The 19158-nt window shown below is 41.9% G+C and overlaps 1 protein-coding gene across 10 annotated transcripts in view; it reads left to right on the top strand.

Annotated features, from left to right (window-relative positions):
• The first annotated feature begins 1953 nt into the window (after positions 1-1953).
• PCNT (pericentrin) overlaps positions 1954-19158 on the top strand; it is a 68241-nt gene continuing 51036 nt past the window's right edge. For 5 of the 10 annotated variants that reach the window (XM_014891716.2, XM_088167733.1, XM_088167730.1 and 2 more), the window contains exons 1-11: positions 1964-2069; positions 6582-6779; positions 8279-8329; positions 9163-9342; positions 10081-10224; positions 12571-12735; positions 13039-15480; positions 15566-15658; positions 15876-16052; positions 16932-17187; positions 18966-19024. In XM_014891716.2, the coding sequence (XP_014747202.2) occupies positions 2016-2069; positions 6582-6779; positions 8279-8329; positions 9163-9342; positions 10081-10224; positions 12571-12735; positions 13039-15480; positions 15566-15658; positions 15876-16052; positions 16932-17187; positions 18966-19024 (3819 nt within the window). In that variant the 5' untranslated portion in view covers positions 1964-2015. Of the gene's footprint in view, positions 2070-6581; positions 6780-8278; positions 8330-9162; positions 9343-10080; positions 10225-12570; positions 12736-13038; positions 15481-15565; positions 15659-15875; positions 16053-16931; positions 17188-18965; positions 19025-19158 lie in introns of all 10 variants that reach the window. The other 5 variants (XM_088167736.1, XM_088167732.1, XR_015804755.1 and 2 more) reach the window with 4 other exon arrangements.

The following is a 19158-nucleotide window of genomic DNA, read 5'->3' as shown; positions in this document are numbered from 1 at the left end:
CTTTTTGACTCCTGATGAATATTGAGCTGATTATTTTACCACCAACTGGTTTAGTACAGTGCTCCTAAAAGTTAAATTTCTAGAGCCCTCACTGCAGTATGAATAGAGGGTTACAAGGAAATTTGATAAAAAGAACCAGGTATAAGCATCCCATTAAAAGTACAGCACCAGTGTTAAGCAACCGAATTTACTAAAGACATGAAGAGAAATTTTTGCTTGATGTGACAGGTTTAAAAAAAAAAAAAAAAAAAAAAAAAGAGCTGTCCAGCAAACTTGTTGAAAGACCCTTTCCCACAGTTATGGATGTCTTGGTCACAGTGTGATCCTTTCTCTTGGGACATCTTACAGCCTGCTAATTAATGTGGGGCCAGGAAGGTGCCAGCCACACACAAGATCTTGCTGGAAGGGATCTGTAGCTGCACCGAATCCCAAACAAGGGATCACACTAAAGCATGAGGATTCAAAAGAGCAAAACCAGACAAATTTAATCCCACAAACAGGTGTGTTACATGCACCTCACAGGACAGAATTATTCTGCTCTAAATAGAGCAGCAGTGCTGAAGTCAAAGTTTGGGCACCTTTTAGACATGCAGTTTAAAGAGGGAAAGAAAGTCCAGGAAAAAAAATTACACTGCTCTGAGTAACAGATTTGATTAAAGCCTGTATTTTTATAATTTAATGATTTCAAAAATCCAAAGAAGCCACCAGTTTTACAGCTTCAATAAGCAGAGAAAAAGGGAATTGAGGATTGGACACCTGGGATCTTAAACTTATGGCCCTTCAAGGATGTTGGAGTAACCAGAAGACTCCAGAGGAGATGAAAGCCTGGAAATTTGGAAACTCCATGTCCAAGAAAATTACAATAGAGGCAACCAACATACAGAGGAAAAACTCCACAACCAGCAAGAGGTTGTAAAAGTACGTATGTTTATATACATCTAAGCTTATACATATTTATTAAAGTTTTGACATCATCCATACATATTCATAACCTGTCCCACGCCTGCTTTTGACCAGTTTTTCTGCTCATCAATCTTAAACAATTAGGTAAAAATCCTGTTGTATAGCAAAGCATCACCTGCTCTTGATTACACAGCACACTATAATCTGGTTTGAGTTTAGTTCTAAATTCCTTATATCTGAGGGATTAAAGAATGACGACCAAACTAGCGTGAAGAGTGAGAAATCAATTAGCAATAGACGACAGAATACTGATTACTGAAGAGAATCACGCGACTTTGAACCAATGAACATCAATTTATTCCTTTGCTAAAAATTTACAAATGAGCAGAAAGGCGGAAAGGAGCCACCAACCCTCCACCCTCCACATCCTATTGGCTGCATGACGCCACGCCCCCTCCACGCCGCCACGCCCCCTCCGCGCCGCCACGCCCCCTCCGCGCCGCCACGCCCCCTCCGCGCCGCCACGCCCCCTCCACGCCGACACGCCCCCTCCACGCCGACACGCCCCCTCCACGCCGACACGCCCCCCAACACCGCCACGCCCCCCCACACCTCCCCCACGCCGCCACGCCCCCCCACGCCGCCACGCCCCCCCACGCCGCCACGCCCCCCCACGCCGCCACGCCCCCCCACGCCGCCACGCCCCCCCCCACGCCGCCACGCCCCCCCCCACGCCGCCACGCCCCAACCCCCCCATGCCCCCATTGGCTGTTTCCCGCGCTGAGCGGAGACAGCGGCCCTTTTGAAATGGCGCCCGACGCTCCCATTGGTGGATGCCGCGGAGGGGGCGGGGCCGGGGGCTGGCGCCGGCTTGCCCGGGGTATCCCAGCAGCCATTTAGCCGGAGTGGGCGGAGCCCGGCTGAGCAAAGCCGTTGTCATTGGCCGGTGACGGCGGTGCGTCAGGAGCTGTGGCCAATGGGTGTGGAGCTCCGCCCCGCGCGGAGCGGCTGGCGCGGCGGCGGGCGGGGAGCGGCGCTGGGCAGCCATGACCGAAGCTGCGCTGCCGCCGCCGTGACGGCGCGGGGGGCGCACGGACCGCCCCGGCCACCTCATGGAGGCACAAGAGGAGGTGCGAAGGCGCAAGCTGGAGGCCGGCAGGGCTAAGGTGAGGGGAAGGGGGCCCGGCCAGGCGGAGGCTGTGCCCGTCCCGCTCTCAGTGCGCTGCGAGGGTTGGCAGGCCGGGGGGCGGCTTCGCCTCAGCCCGCCCCGGATCTCTCTCCTCCGTGGCGGGTTCTGTGCCACACTCGGAGTTGGGTGCGGGCAGCGGCAGAGCCGGGGTCTGCTGCCGGCCCGGGGCTGTCCCGGAGCGGGGTGAGGCTCCCCTGACACCGTGGTTCCGCAGCAAAAGCCGTGCCCGGCGGTGGTTCTGCCTGCGAGGCCGCATCCCGCTCCACAAGCATGGAAACATTGCCTCGGGTGAACGCAGAGCAGCTGATAGCAGTGCACATGCCATCCCTCAGGCTCTGTTTTCCTTGGTTTGGTTGTTTTTTTTCTTCTCAGCACTCTCCCATTTTAGCCTAGCATTCAGTGTTTGTGGGAATACTGCATTTCCAGTTTAGGATCCCAGAGAACAGGTGTTGTTTTATTACTATGCCTGTGTGTCCGCAGGTGGGCTCGGCTTTTTGGTTTCCAGTCAAGCTAGTAGCAAACACTTGATAAGCTTCGAACATTGAGGTGTCTTCACTTGCGTCTTCTTCAGGGACTTGTGTAGAGCTCACAAGATGAGACTGATATATAAAGATTACATTCTCCAAGTAACTATTGCCTGCAGCCACGTGTTTAACACTGCTTGTGTGCTAACCCGTTAGATAAAAACTTCTGCTTTGTTTTGGTAATGATGTTCAAGGAGCTGGTTGTAAATGCCTGGTTATTTCCTTTTAATTCAGCATTTCTGATGGGTTTTGAGCTGGTTTTGTCATATTTCCCTTCTGGCTGTCCCTGCTAAATAAGGCTTTCTAGTCCTCACCATTCCAGTAGGGCTGTAGCTAGACAGGGATAGCTGAGGCTGCACAGGGAAGTTCAGATCCATCAGATCTTTCCAGATCCTTTCTGCAGGGAACCTGTCTGGATATCTGGATCACAGGCTCAGAGGTGGCTTGGAACTGTCCTGTCTGTCTGCTGTGTTTCTGTTTCAGCTGCTTCCCACCAGTGCTGTGCACAGAAAATGAAAGAGAGCTTTTCTGGAAGGGAGCAGGGTTGTAGCTGCCTGGTGATGTAGCAGTACAGCTCCTCCATCCCTGGCCTGGTCCTCCCTGATGCTGCCATGGATTTCACACTGCCTGCTCCTGCTCTGTAGTTTCTTCTCTGCCTGCCTTGTTATGTGCTGTGAGAACACAATCCTCTGCTGGAGAGCAACTGTATCATTAGTTCAAGAGAGAGAACTCTGAGAGCAGGGGTTCTTAAGGTTAAAAGGTTACCTTAGTGTGGCATGACCCGTGTTAACAAATTAATTCCCGGTGTAGGACCTGTTTCTGAGTAGAAAAATGTGACAGACTTAGTTGGAAGACTGTTGTTTGCCATAATAAAAGTATAGGTTCTCCTTCCTGTGGTGCAGCCTAGAGCAGCTTAAGGTGAGATCCCATCTCTAGTGTGGCACTGAAGTGTTCAGTGTCCATCAGATCATTTCTGAGCCATCTCTACACATCACTGGCAGGCGTTCCTGACAGCAGGGGATGGGAGTGAGGCTTTAACTCTTGAGTGCTTTTTGCCTCACCCCCACCCTCCATGAAATGAGTTATTTTATCTTTAGCATCCTTAGATCTTAGTCTGTTAAGCCGTGACTTGACAAAGAAACACAATCTAAATGTTTTCCTTTTCAAACCCGTACTCACATTACTCTTTTTCATATAGGAATAAAAATGCCATTACTAAGATGCATTTAAATTGTCACCCAAGAACAATGATAATGCCAACTGTTATATTTATTGGACATTGTAATTGGCAGCTAAGTACTGACTGAGGTATCAGGTATCTCACATTCCTGTTTCTAACTGATAGCCAGGGTAGTAATTGAGAAACAGAACAAGCCTAACTATTCAGTGCTGTTGTTTTCTCCTTGTTTTTTTCTACCTCACAGTAATTAGTGTGCATGTTGGCCACCTGTGCCTCTAGTTACAGAGCTCTCTGTGCCTCAGGTGTGGGAGGTTTTGTTCCACCTGCATTTTTACAGTTAGGACCTGAAAAATGAGTTCAGGTTTTCCAGGAGGTTTTCCGACCTCGTAATTTTGAGGAAGGTCTAGAAAATATTTCTTGGTTTTGTCTAAGAGCACTTGTTGCTTATGTTTGCTGTATCCAAGAGCTGGACTAATGTTTATTTGAACAACCTGTTTCTGTTTGGTGCTGATGTGGTTTTCTGTTCTGTTTTCTCTGAGTGTTTGTTTTGCTGCCAATTTCTGAAGCACATAAAGTAATACATCAGCTTTTAACTGACTGATCCTGGTGAAATGAAGTTGCAGTGCACTGGTAGCTGTAGGAAGGTGTTCTGGTGTTAGAACAGCTGCTTGGGATGCTGTGGAGGATAGTGCTCTCAGGGTTCCTGCTGTAATGCTACATCTTGGCTAAAAGTGAAACTTTTCACCTCTGCATGTGCTTCTGGAAAGCAAAGGGAGGGTTAAATCATTCACAGTAGGCATGATGGGATCTCACTGTGATGAGGCAGAGGCAGTTGTGTCTTCCTTTCTTCACGTTCACTATTTCATCTTGGATGACTGATTGTGAATTTCAGATTCTCTTACAATGACTTTAAATTTCATGTAGCAGATGAAAGGCTTTGGAAACCCGATATTCCTCTAAATAAAACTTTTTCCATAAATCTGGAGCATGTTTGAATCAAGCCACTCCACCAAGTTCAGTAGTTCCATAAAATTTTGGTGTAGTTAGATATCTTCCCATGGTATGTAGTGTGATTTTATATGTTTAGTGCATGTGAATGGGCCAAAATAAGTTCTGTTGTCTTTGACTTGTGCATTTAAAAATCTATGCTGTTCAGGTGTTCAGCCGTGCCAAGTCTTGGTGTTTTAATGTGAGACACTTGGTGTCCCTTCATGAATCAGTAACTGCTCTCTGTAATGCCTGGTCTCTCTGCCTTTCATCTTTTCTGCTTGTTTTACTCCTGTTTTCCCTTTTTCCCTGCTTCAGCAGTTTCCTCTGCTCTCCATTTTTCTGCAGGTTTCCTCCTGCCCCGTTTCCCCATGTTATCAGGTTAATTAGTGCTGTAGCTATTTTTGACATACATTGCCATCAGTAAGTGCTGGAGTTGACATCTGGTTTCAGAGGATAGTATTTGTGTCTCACTGCAGCTTTATGGTCTGTTCATTCTGCTTATTATGAAAGGCACGAGTCTGGCAATCTTCATTTAATCTGCATTTCAGTATTACTAACTGTAGAAATGACAGAAGGTAATCTTAAAAATATTTTTTGTACGTAAGAATTTTATTAGCTGGTAAGAAATTGATGTCTTTCTGTAAATACACCTTTTAAACAGGCTGCTGGGTGTAGCAGATGTGTAAATGTGCACCTGTTGAGTAGCTAAGCTGTCAGGTAGAAGATCCTATAAGGAGGGGGGACTGAGCTAGATCCTTTCAACAAACTGAATGAGAAGAATGGGGCAAGATTTTTCTGCAAGGTGGCAGGAAAACCAAGCTGTCAAGCAGTGGATTTTCATGTGTATTGCAGGTAGAACTTGGCAGTGATGTTTACATCCAGTCATCAGTTAACTCTATGTTTTGTCTCATCACAAGGATATAACACTGCACTTGATAATCTGTGGTTTTAAACTTGAAGTCTTTTTCCTTATGAAAGGGAAAGGATGTCTGGATTTCTGCTGTGAGGGAGATGTTACCTGGAAATGCTGCCTAAACACAATACTAGAGTTGAAAATAACAATAATCCTTTTTAAGCTGTTTAGAGTGTTAGGGAGAGTTGGGTAATAAATTGTCAGTGACATTCTTTACGAGTCCCTGGAGCTTTGTAGAGCTGTGATAGCCTGATAAAGTAGAGCATCTGATTCTTCAACAGAAGAAATTAAAATGACCTGGCTTAATTGATTTTCTATTTATGTACTGGAGGCTGCTTTCTGGCGAAGAAGTTTTGCTGTGTTCTCTTAAGGGGATGGCAGGGAAGGAGCATTAAAATTAACGGAAGTGAATCCTCATCTCAAAGCTTACGCTGGCTAAGACCTGTTTAGATGTACTTGTAGGGGTGTGCTGGTTCTGGCACCATGGCAAGGGGGCTCTTGTTTTTGCTAGTCTTGCAGAAAGACTGCTCAATTATTATTTTTTCCTAGTGCTTCTAGCATTATATTGACAACTCGTTCCTTTACTGATTTATCTTGCTGTAATTCTGGATTATCATTGGCACACAAAGTTTCACTGAGCAAAACTTTGATTCTTGTGTGGAAATGTGCATTTAGTGCTGGTGTGAGATTTGTTGCTTAATGGCACAGTTATCCAGTATGATGTGAACGTGTGGAAAACAGGCAGATAAAGCAGTTTTTCTGCAGATGTATATATTTTATCAAGCCAGGAGCTCTGTCACCCATGACTGTGTTAATCTTGTGGTCCTGCTACTTTTTCCTTGCTTACCTCTCCCTGTACCTCTTGCAATCTTTCCTGAACAGTTTGCTTACTTCAGACAGCGAAAAGCAAAGGGCGACGTCGCGCAGCCGCAGAAAAAGGCGGCGAAGAGGAAGGGCTCGGCTGTCCACACGCATGACCTTCCGAAGGAAGAGCACCCAGTAGCAGCCAGAGGTGCTGGCAAGGGCCTAGAGGGGCAGGCTGAAGACACCAACATCCCAGAGGCAAGAACAGAAGCACAGGTAAATTTTAGTGTTTGTCACCTTTGCTCCACTCCGCTGCAGGTAATGAGTGTTGCAGGTGGTTGTTTTACTCAGCTGAGTGTTAGCCCACTGGCCACTGGCTGCCCTTGGGAGGTAAGTGAACTGGTGTTGTTTTTGCCTCATTTACTGAGTAAGACATCCCCATGGTATGGCCTAGGCAGCTGTTATTGCCAGGGAGCTGTTAGCCTCCTAAATTAAAGCCTTTCACCACCATGGACTTCTCTTTGGGCAGACTTAGGCTTATGTGGCTGTGAATTCATGAAAAAGCAAATCTGGACTAGGAGATCAACAGACTAAAAACTGCCAAGTCCTTACAATGCACAGCATTAATTTGGTTTTGTATCACTTGGCTGGCTCCAATATGCATAATGTTTTCTGAAAAACTATAATTTTTTCCATCAAGCTCTTCGTAGCTGTTGGAAAGCCAGCATAAATGTTATTTCCACAGATTTGTTTAAGGTGTGACTCTGCTTGTGTCTGTTGTATTTTGGTATGTATGTACTGATGACTCTCTAAAGGTAGTCATGTTCTCTGTGGAAACAGCTTTGGGTGCCTTCTGCACCAAAAGCATCTCTCCATACATTGGTGTGTTTTCACAACATACCACAATAGCATCTAACTAGTGTGTTTGCAAACATGCAATGATGGGGATAAAATTTGCATATGTCGTCCTGCTTTCTGTTGTGAAGGTATCCCTGATGCTTTCAGGATATCTTCAACATAATTGTGGCATTGCAAAGGCTTTTAGGAAGCTACATATGAGTGTCTGCACTGAGGAAAAACACAAGTCACTCAGCCATAGCAGTGTCCTTGCTACATTCTTGTGAGCTTAAATTGAAAAAACAAAAGTCACTTGCTGCTGCTGAGAAGCTTTTTTCAAAATAACTGGTTTGTAAAGCAAGTGGAATTCTAGGTTACCTGGAGAGGGTACCTCCAGGGAGACAGTAATCATTGGGAACTACTTCAGGCAGACTCAGAATGCAGGGAGAGCTGTGGACTGGACTGCCTTTTCCAAATAATGCAGAAGTCATCATGGTTTTGTTGTGAATTTAGTGAGAGGGAAACCTCTTTCAAGGTATCAAGCTATGTTAAGTCTGTGTGTCAGAAAAAGGTGTTGCTTTTGTGATTACCTGAATGATTTTAGGATGTTTGTTAAATAATCTCCTGTCAGTTTGCTAATTTTTAGTAGTAGATTAGAGATTGCTCAAATATTTGCCAGCTACAACAGCAGAGAATCAAGCATTGAATCAGTGTTGAGAATTAGCCCTAAATTTAAGTAGACATTGTAATACTTTTGTTTGTTTGCAGTTTAGTTCATTTCACCTTGAAACACCAGCTGGATTTAGCATAAAGTCAGTCTCTCACCAGACAGACCTTTCTGACTCATGCTTAAGGTCTTTCCAAAATAATTCTGATTTTCCTTACTTTTATCTAAAATAGCTATGATTTCATGTTTGTTTTATTTGTTTATTTACCAGGGCAGCACTGATTTGTCTAGCTGGGAGCCAGTGGATGATCATGCAACTGAAGTAAGTGTGAAAGGATGTATCTTCAGTAAAAGATGCTGGATTGGAATTGAAAGAAGACTCTGAAAATTGGTTGCTAAAATGATTAATTGAACATTGTTATCAAATATGACAAAACGGATGTGATTTCACTGTTTTGTGGTATAAAACAGGCATTCCTCTGTATGTACATGTACTGGCTGTGACAATTGGTTGCTAAGAAAATTGAGATTTGTAAAATCATAGACTTAGCCCAGAGAAATTGGAATTATTTTAATGTTTCCTATTGATGCATGGGTTCATTTTTCATTGTTTCATACAATACAACCAAAAAATACTCAAAATAAAATACTGTATCCTCTATGATGATTGTAACAATGTTCCTCCTAAGAAACCACAGAAGTTTAATTTTAATTGAAGAGTTTTACATTGTTATTTCTTGTTGGGGTGGACTGTTACCCAGTGAGATGAATGTAAAAGTTTTGTTTAAATTGGTAGTATTCTGCTTCCTTCCTATCAGCTGGAGGTATTTAAATCCCAATACATGCCAAAATGACATGTTGCCACCATTTGGTGCTATAGAATTACAACACTCTTACTTTTCTTGTGTCTTAAACTAACATGAAAATGTATTATCTATGATCATTTTTAATTTTAAATTTTTAAGCATTAAGGACTTTATGTATGTAATGTTTCTGTTAGATACAAAGTCCCAGTGTTGAATTACTTTTAAAGTAGAATTTGCCCACGACTTAACTTTGAAGCTGAATGTGTTTTCAGACTAATCACAAACCAGAAATGGTAGTCTTAGTGAATAAATGCATTTCTGTTTGTTTGGTTTTTTTTTTTTAATGAAGAAAGATAGGATGAATTCTGCTGCAGAATACAGCGAGGCTGATGCTCAGATGTGTCAGGTGAGGATAGCTGAGCTGGAGAGCAGGCTGCTGGAGAAACAGGAAGCAGTGGAGAAACTCACTGTACAAATGGATGAGCTGCAGGACCAACTCACCCAGCACAACGATTCTATGCAGCTCCAGGTATGTTTCACAGAGTTGGGTAATGGGATAATATTTATTTCATCCTAAAAATATTTAGGCTGCAAAACTCAAAAACTTATTATTTTTTTTAGTGAGCAGTACTTCACCTTGCTAACATGTAGTGCAAAAAGCAGCATCCTCTTCCAGAATATTAAAAAACATATTTTACACTCCCTTTCTCTAGCAGTTCTTTGTAAAGGTAAATTATTACCAGGTGCTTTCTAAGACTAGCTGCTTTCCCCTTATATGTTCTTTTTCTCATTCTAGGATTAGGGAAACAAAGACATTTCCTGTTGGTGAGAAATAAATTGAAAAGATAAATGTGATTAACATAAAATAGGATTAATGTATGTCATTAGCTTCCTCTCACATGACTGAAGGGAATTGCTGGCAGAGAGCAAACAATTTAGGGGGTACTAAGTATTCATTATACCCTTTTTGAAAACTTGGTTGCTTTATACATCAATGAGAGCTACAAATTTGGAAGTAAAAATATCAATTTCATTGCTAGTATCCCATAATTGTTTTTAAAATCACTTTTGATTAGGTTTGTCATCTCTGAGATCAGTTTAAGACTCCTCTTCCATCATGCCTGCCATCATCTGTTTGGCACAAGTTGGTTAAAACTGAAATGTAACTACAGACTCTCTAATGGCTTTGCTTCAAGAAAATCTACTTGGTTCCAAATATGTTAAGAGTATTTTAATGTTAAAAGTGCACTTCTTCTGACCCTTGTAGGAAATGACAGTTCAAGAGCAGAATGAAATCATCAGGAAGTTAACAACCTGCCTTCAACAGGCCAGGAAGGACCGGGATGAGCTACAGGAGGAGGCTTCACACGTGGCTGGTCAGATCCATGGTTTACAGCTGCAGTTACATCAGGTGTGCCTCTCCTCCAGTCTGTGTGTCCTTACAGACACTGCAAGAGCAGCTTTAGGCTAGGAATGTAAAAACATTGAGCTGATGATGTAGCTCTTCTAAGTTCAGTTTGTAGCATAGCAGTGAATATGATTTCAGGGTGAGGCAGGGTTTTTTCCTGGTTACTACAGAGGAGTCCTGGAAATATCCTCATATTTTCCACTTGCTTGCATAATGTTTTGAAGGTCATTCATTGCACTTCTTTGTTCCTCACTTAAGCCCTTGTTAGGGAATCTTACTCAATGTTGTTAGTGGTGTTATGGATGGAGTGAAAGCATTAGGCAAGCCCTGCCTTAGGTTCAGATTTTTGGCAGCAGCTTCAGTTCAGGTGAGGCACACCTAAATGAGTTCTGACCCCTGTAGGAAATGGCAGTTCAATGAACGAGTTATTTACTGATTAGGCAGAAGATTAACAGACAATTGGCCTTAAACAGAATATGGAAATACTGCACAGGTTAAAACAAAGAACTACTAGTAGTTTACCTGAAACAATGCACAACATAAAGGTGCCTTTATTACAGCTAGCAAAGAAATAGTAAATATTAGGAGTCAATGTAACTTACCACTAAATTGATGAGGTACACAGATCCCTTCCACTCAACCCCCAAGAGAGTAACCACAAAGTGGCATCCCAGCTTTGGGGAAGAGCCCACACATTTCCACAGAATGTGCATAGGACTTCTGCCTTGTGAAAATTCGGTGTAGCTTTTATAGTTTGTAAAGTTAAGTGTCTGCCAGTCAGAAATTCAAGCTTATGTTCCTTCAATCTCTCTCCCAAGGCAAGATGTTTATTGTCAGCTGGGAATGCCACCTCCATGGTGCCAGAAATATCTCACTGCCAGACAGATGTCCAGGCTGAGATATTTCACCAGTTAGCAAATTCTTGTGAGGGGGAAGATGCCCTGAGCTATTGCACCAGCTGATAGGCAGAACAGAGAAGCCCTTCTGTGGTAGGGGAATGTCCTGCCACAAGTGGGTTTTGGCCTGTACACAATTGTTGCTATATAATTTGGATTTGCATGTGATCATTTGTCCTTTGCCAGAGAAATCTTTTGAGTTTCTGCTTGGGCAACTGGAACATCTCAGCTGTTAGACAGAAACTTGCTGTGCTGAAGTAATGGGACTTGGCTCAAAGAAAGACATTTTAAATAACATGGTTCAAGCAGCCTCTGTGACACATAGGAACCTGCTTCAGTGCAACAGGTTGATCGTGGATCTAATCCCTGGGTAATGAGCCTGCAGCCTTTATCTGTTTAAAATGTATTTTTAAAAGTGCTTGGTTATTTCTTGGTGTGGTGCTCAGTGTTCTAGTGGTTATTCTCCTGAACCTATGTATTTATTGTCCTTGGAGCCTTGTAGTATTTGCCCAAGAGAAATAGTATAGTATAATAATATTTCTGTATAGTAATTGTTTCAGGTTTGCAGGATAAGAATTGCCCTACATGGGATAACATATCTTTACATATCTTGAAAGTCTGGATAGGAAGGGAAAGGGGTTTAAAATTTTTAAAAAGAAGAAATGACTTTTTAGTCTAGGAATTATCTCAAAGGGTTTGCTTATGCCCTGAAAAACAAACTGTGTGCTAAATGAAATTTTGTAAAATAACAAAAAATATTTCTTTCCATCTACATTTCTGGTTGCAACAGCAAAATGTGGTAAAAGTGAAGGCTACTCTGCAGGTGTTTAGGATTTGCAGCATAAGCCATTGAAAGACAAGGATCAAGCCTCTAAATAGCATTTCAGGCACATTCTAAGTAAGTCTAGTGCATGCACACTGTGAAAGGATGTCAGCTTTGATAACAGATGAAAGCACTAATACAGTCTTTCTTGGTTTTAGCCACATATTGAGAAAAATGTTAAATGAAATCTATTTTGTGTTACCCTGATGGGGAAAATGTTTTCCTTTCATTTTAAGGGATGTGGAGAGGAAAAAACCAACCTTTAGTAAAGAGCTATAAATCCTTTGCAGAGAAGGCTGATTTTGTTCATTGTCCTCTTCATGGTATGTCCAGTCCATTAGAAGTTCTGCTTGGTATTGGAGGAATTCAGTGTGATTTATTATGCTAGATTTATAGGTTCATATAAAAAATTCACCATAGAGATGAATTATCTAACATTTGCATCTTTTCAGTAAGTAGAAGTATCTAAAACATGATGAGTGTTGTCTGCCTTTTTTAGGATGATCTTCATTCCTTGAGAATGAACGATTTAGGGTCAATCTGTAAATACACTTGCTTACACGGAGTCTTGGGTGTGAATTGTTTGGATGTAAACTTTCTCCTGACTCTGAGTGCCTTTTATGTGTCCAGGTTACTGAGATGCTGAGGAGTAAAAGTCTCAGGAAAAATGAAGGATTAGAAGCCCAGCAGCAAATGTCCCTGTTCCAGGATCATCTCAGAGAGCAAAATGCACACTTGCAGATACTGCGTGAGAAAGCACATCATCTAGAAGTGCAGCTGGAGTCTTCTCAAAAGGTAAAAACACACCTTTTATTTGGTTGTTGTTTAATTCTTTCAAATTTGGTGATAACTTGAATTTTCTGTAGTGACGAATTCATGATAAATAGTCTTTTTACATATAAGTAAATTTATTGGGATTGTGGTGACTAACATACATTAATGGAACAGCTCAATGCATGTTTTCCTTTAAGAATGCAACTAGTAGTGCCATAAATAGAAATCTTAAACTTAAACGTTATTTCTGAATGCAAATTAAAAACAAGAGGTATAAGGAAATGAAATCATGGCATATTTTATATGTAATGTTTTATTTTTAAGAATACCAAAGATAAAGAAAATCTGCTTGCCCAAATGGAAGAGGATATGAAAGATACAATACAAGAGCTACACAAAAGCATAGATGAAAAAGAACAATTTATTAAAAGTCTTCAAGATCTACTGACTTCAGAAAGATCTGGCTTGTCTGTACTGCAGCACACACTTTCTCTCCGAGATGCAGAAATAACAGAATTAAAAAAAGAAATGGCTTTATCCAAAGTGAAAGAACAGCAGCATATTGAAGAACTGAAAAGCAGTCATGAGAAGGATATTTGCAGACAGTTGGATAACTTGAGGAACGAGCTGGAGAAGTGCTACAGAAGAGAGATTGCAGAAGCCAAGCAGGTTTATGAAGAAGAAATTATTTTAAAATATAAAAATGAACTTGAACAGTTAAAGAAAGAACTCTGTGCTTTAAATTCTGAAGAACACATTCAGCATTTGAATGGCATAATAATTGACTTAAATATAAAGCTTCAGGAATCTGAAATTAGTAAAGAAAATTTGAGGAAGAAACTTGAACACCACCGGGAAGACTTTCAGAGGGAAAAATCTGAAATAGAAACTAAATACAAGGATTTAATTGATGGCCTTAAGTATCAACTTTCTTATGCAGAAGAGCAAGTACAGAAGGAAGCACAGAGATACAAAGAAGAAAAACAGTCCTTGAATGAAGAGATTCAGAAACTGAATTCCTACATCCAGGAATTAAATGCAAAGCAGCTTTACGAGGCTGAAAGAAGTGTAGATGTAAGGCAAAAGTGTGATGGAGAGATTGTCCCCAATAACAAGTTCCTGGAATTGAGGGAAAAGCAGGTTGTGACAGGGGTGTCTCAGTTGCAGGGGGAGGATTTTGGGGAGGTGTGGGACAGAGCACAGCAGTCAGGAGGCAGAGATGAGCCAGTGCATGGAGAGCTGGAGTTCCTGCACCACTCCTCAAGGGGTCACTTAGAAAATACAGAGAGCTCAGAGATCACCAGGGAGAATGGAATTAGTGAAGGGCAGAACCTGTCTGAAGAACCCCTGTCAGAACTAGGGCTTTTCAGTGGAGATGAAGGTATATTGGCTAAATACCTCATTTCCACAGAAACTCCTGAGGACTCCTGTGTGTCCAGCACTTCAGAGGGCCATGCCATTGAAGAGGGCAGATGCAGTACCTATGGGTTAGACCACAGTGTGCTCCTAGAACCCAGCAGAGATTTTATCTCTTCTCCATTAAACTCTAGCCTTGATGAGAGCATGTGTCTTAGTGGCTTGGCTCAAGATGTTTTTGAAGAGGCAGAGGTGAGAGCAGAGGCCTTTGTTTCATATGTGTCAGATGGCTCCCTGCAGCAAAGCAAAATTGGAGACCACGGGGACATAGAGGATGATGAGGTGATGTGTTTAGCAGAGAGACATCTGGAACCAGCTGAACAGCTCCATCAGGAGTCAGCCTTGGAAATGCCTTATCAGGACACCCAAAAAGCTGTTCAATATTCAGAAAAATCGATGTCTGATCCCTCTCATTTGCACGCAAAAGTGGAGGAAGAACAGGAAGCACGGATCTGTTGTCAAAAAGAACTTCTTCAGAAAATGGAGAAGGAGAAAGAACTTGAAAATAAACTGATGCTTCTAGTAAAGCAGCAAGGTGAGGGTGGAGGCCATCAATTTCTAACACAAGTGTCAAACCCCTCTACCTGGCTAGAAATGGTGAAAGACCTCCAGGAGGAAAGAGACATGATGATGCAGCTGCAAGCTCAGGAGCAGTTAGTGAGAGATGTTCAGGAGCAGGAAACAGCTGCTGATTCCGTGACAGGTGAAGTGCAGGCTCCTTTTGGCCATCAGTTGACAGCTTTGCAAAGCCAGCTTAATGTTCAGAAGGCTGAAAACCAGGGAACAGCAGAGCTGTTGAGTCAGCAAACTGTATCTGAAGAGACATTGCTAAAGGAACAGGAGTTGCTCAAAGCTGAAATCAATAATAAAGAACAAAATTTAGCACTTTTGTTGAAGGAAAAAACAGCCTTAAGAGAGAGACTATCCAATGTGGAGGGGGATCTAGTGAAAGCAGAAAAAGCACTAGCAGAGAATGCTAGCATCATTGAGGACCTTGAGAAAAACATCCATGAGCTTAATGCTAAAATTGAAAACATCAAAGAAAAACAGGAGTTTGAAAGACTGAGCTATGAGGACAGGCTACACCTCAGCAACCAAGAAATTAATAAACTTACTGCTGAAATAAAGGAAAAAACTACTGAATACAGTGAGGAAAAAAGCCAGTTGACTGAAGAAATTGCCCAGTTGAAAAAGGTTCATTTGGAGCTTGAGGCTCGCTTGCAGGAGTCCTGTCAGGCTGTCCAGGAGGCTCAGTCTAAGATGGAGAAGCATTTCAAAGAGGAAATGGATAAGATGAAGACTCAGCACCTTGCTGAATTAACTGAAGTGAGTTTGGCACACCAGAGAGAGGTAGGAAACCCTGATAACTGCAGGAGTCGTGGGATTTCAAAATGCTTAAGGTAGTCATTGCAAATGTTTGTATGCCTGTTTTCAGATAACAGAGTTAAATGCTGAAATAAAAGACAAAGTGGAAGAACAACAGAAGTGGGAAGAAAAAAGAAAGGAAGAGATTGCTATAATAAAAAAGGTACATGCTGTAATTGGGTTTATTTTGGAAAAATAAGGTCATTTTGCATCGTCATGTCAGCAGTGTAAACATTTTAGAGACACAAAATTCTATTTATTATTAATTTTTCCACAGTGGTTTTGATTTGGAATCAGGAGGGGAGAGAATTCTAGTTCCATAATTATGGCTAAACAGGCATATTTTGAAGAAAGCTTTTCCATGTGAGTGTTCTCTGCAGGTTCATGAACGAGAGCACGATCGGGAAATCTCTGAGCTGGCTGCTAAACACTCAGAGGAGATGGAGAAGCTCCGTGCTGAGCTCCAGGAAGAGCAGAAACACCTTTTGGATGAACTCCAGCAGCAAATGGCAGCCATACACAGAGCAGAGCATGAGCAAGCTCAGCTCCAATCCCAGGTAAAAACAGGACACACAGTGTTTAATTTGGTTCTTAGCTGGCTGTTGGTGATCTCCAGCATAGACAGAAATCAAGGCCAAAGGAAAAGCAGTGTTCTCTTGGCAGGGGGTAGAAGATATTTTCTAGAGGATTTCTCCAGAGTCCTCGCTGCAACTATATTAACCTTAATTCTGAAGAAAAGTGGATGTTTAAACTGATGATTTTAAGAGAGTAAAAACAGCTTTGTAATTTTTTTGTCTTGGCAAGTTTAACAATAAATTTTATAGAGGATATAAGCCCCTCCCACTTTTAAATTATCCCAGTATTAATAATTAGGAATGCTTTCTTGCTATGCTGAAGTGTGAAAACCTGACTTTTACTTCTGTATATTTCCTGGGTTTTTGAACCCTTGCACTAAATGCAAAGAATATGTCTGGTGTTAGGTCTGTTACAACCTGTTGGTACACTGGTTAGTTTACTGAAGAATTGAGAAGTGGTGAATTTTTTCTACTTCTCCAATATCACCTAAAACTTTATTTTGTTAACAAATTATAACAACAGCCAACATAAGGAATTCTTTCAATAGACAGTGAAGGGCTGGGGTGAGCTTGTATCTTGGGGTCTGCTTTGATGTGAGGAAGTGGACAGATACAGGATATTTTGTAGGAAATTAAGAATCAGGTAAGGAAAGCCTTTTACATTGCACTGAAAGCATTCAAATCTCATTAGAGCAGCTTATATTAAGGGTTCCTTTCAAGGTCCTTGCCATAAATAAACACTCTCAAAGTACAGAAAGGCAAAACTTAGATGTGTTTAACAGTCAAAACTGAAACTGGTCATGAAAAAGCGAGCACGTTTCATTAGAGGGGAGGGAGAAACCCTTTTTTACTCCACTGCAGACACTGCACAGCCTTGAACTGGAAGCTTTACGCCTGACCTTAAACAATATGCACACCTCTCAGCTGGAGCTTACCCAGTCCAACTTGAGGAAAGAGAAGGAGACTGCCCTCATGGAGCTGCGGGAGATGCTCAATGACAAACGTGCTCAGGAGGTAGCAATTCTGCAAAGCCGCCACCAGCTGGAGTGGGAGAAGGTCAAAGAGCAGTGTCTGAAGGAAAAGGAAGACCTTAAGTCCAAGTATCAGCAAGAACTAGGTATTAAAACTGGGGAATAAGTATTTTCTTCCTGCACAGGTTCCTGGCCTGTGAATGACAGCTGATGTTAGCTCTAATATGGGCAGGAGTGCCATGTGCAAGAGTGCATGTTTTATATATGAAAATGAAGTTGTGCAGACCTAAGTTTAGTTGTTCTTCATCTGTAAATTAGTGTTAAACTGAACTACTGTCTTTCAGGAGTTCTCATAAAGAACTCAATCCGTGCAAAGAGTAGAGCTCTTATCCCTTGTGTTTTCTCAGGGCTTTTCTTGCCCTAAGTCAGCAGTGCTGTTGTCTTTCTAAAAAGATGTGAGTGCTTCCTGCCTTACCCTCAGTGTTAGGAAAGAGTTGGGAAGGAGCTGAAAAGCTCAGTGAGAGCCTGTAGCTGGGTGTAGCACTTCATGTAAGATTGTTTTTTGACATAATTAAGAAGGCAGTTGCACCTCATGGTACTGAAGGCCTGCTGCTGAGTCTCCTGGCATTGTTTGGGAATTTCCCTCTTTCCTGGTCAGACCATTTTTGACCCGTGTGGCAGAGCTTGAGGGATTTCTGGAGAAAGGTGAATCTTGCAGCACTTCACTAAAGAAGTTACAGAATCACAGGCTGGTTGGGCTCTCTGGAGATCATCAAACCCCTGCCAGAGCAGCTTCACCCAGAGCAATTTGCACAGGATTGTGTCCAGGCATGTTTTGAATATCTGCAGAGAAAAAGGCTCCACAGCCTCTCTGTGCAGCCTCTTACAGGGCTCTGGCACCCTCAGTTAAGAATTTTTTCCTTGTATTCAGATGGATCCATAGGGAAAACTGCTGGCTGCAGGCTCCAGCTAGACTCTACACTGCTCATCACACCCCTCTGAGCTCTGAAATAAGGTTTAGAAACCATTCCTGTCATTGTCCTTCCCTAAGAGAAAGAGAACATTCATTTAAGGGTGTTACTTTTTGACCTAAAAGTAGGAAATAATTTGTTACCAGCAGTAGTGCAGTGAACTGATAGTGGGATTTGGGAGCAGGAGGTCAAGATGCAGTTCTTAATATCAATGCTGTTAGGGTGTGTTTTACCAATGTAACTTAATACCAGTTTAATCACAAAGTTTTCACTTCCTTTGGAAAGACTTGAAATAATGGTTGCATGTTATAAACTATTAAATTTTATAAATAAGCCTAGGCAACAGTGCTTTGCTGCTGTGGGAAGGTGGCTGATTGGCCTTTACAGGGTTCCTTCAAATCCAAAAAGAGACTGAAAAAGGAGCTGGGATTAATCAAGGGAGGAGCTGGAAAGGAAGAATCTATTGGTGTCAGTGATAGCTGAGCAGATAGTGGCATCTGTCTTGCTGTCTTTTTTCCTAGACTTTTGTAGAAGAAATTTTCCTACCTGCTGCTGCATGCTTCTCCTTTCTGGATATGATTCTGTGCTCATAGTGGTGTGCAGTGAAATGTTAGAATTAAATCAGTAGTAATTTGAATTTGTATCTTTAGGGTTATTTTTCTTTTTAGTATCATCTTCTCTGTAGACTTAAGCAGGCTTTACTAATTAAATGGAACTTTTCTTTCTGAGTTGTCTTTGCAGCTGTAGGCTCTAGAATGCTTGTTTTCTAAAATTAAAGTGAACTAGCAGGATGTAACATAACAGCAGGTGTGGCTAGAACCCAGCTCTTACCCTGCTCTATTGCCTGCCCATTTAAGTCCTGAGTTTGATGTTGAAAATTGTAATCTCATCCATATTTCTACTTACCACTTAATATTTTGCATAAATTTATTAATAAGTATTTTATTTCACAGTTGACCAGAGAAAGAAAATAGAATTGGAAATGGAAGAGACACATGTCCAGGCATTAGAGGTACAAATTCTGTTCTTTATACCAGAAAAAAATAAAGCTCCTTTCAGAAGACAAGAGCTGGTACAAGTCCCAGATCTGCTGCACATTTATTGTAAAGGATAAATAAATGGAGAAAAAAATTATTAATTTACTAA

The sequence above is a fragment of the Sturnus vulgaris genome, chromosome 7, assembly GCF_052056855.1.
Source record: "Sturnus vulgaris isolate bStuVul1 chromosome 7, bStuVul1.hap1, whole genome shotgun sequence".
Lineage (NCBI taxonomy): Eukaryota > Metazoa > Chordata > Aves > Passeriformes > Sturnidae > Sturnus > Sturnus vulgaris.
The sequence above is the reverse complement of the archived record's forward strand: the minus strand, read 5'-3'. Positions and strand labels throughout refer to the sequence as shown.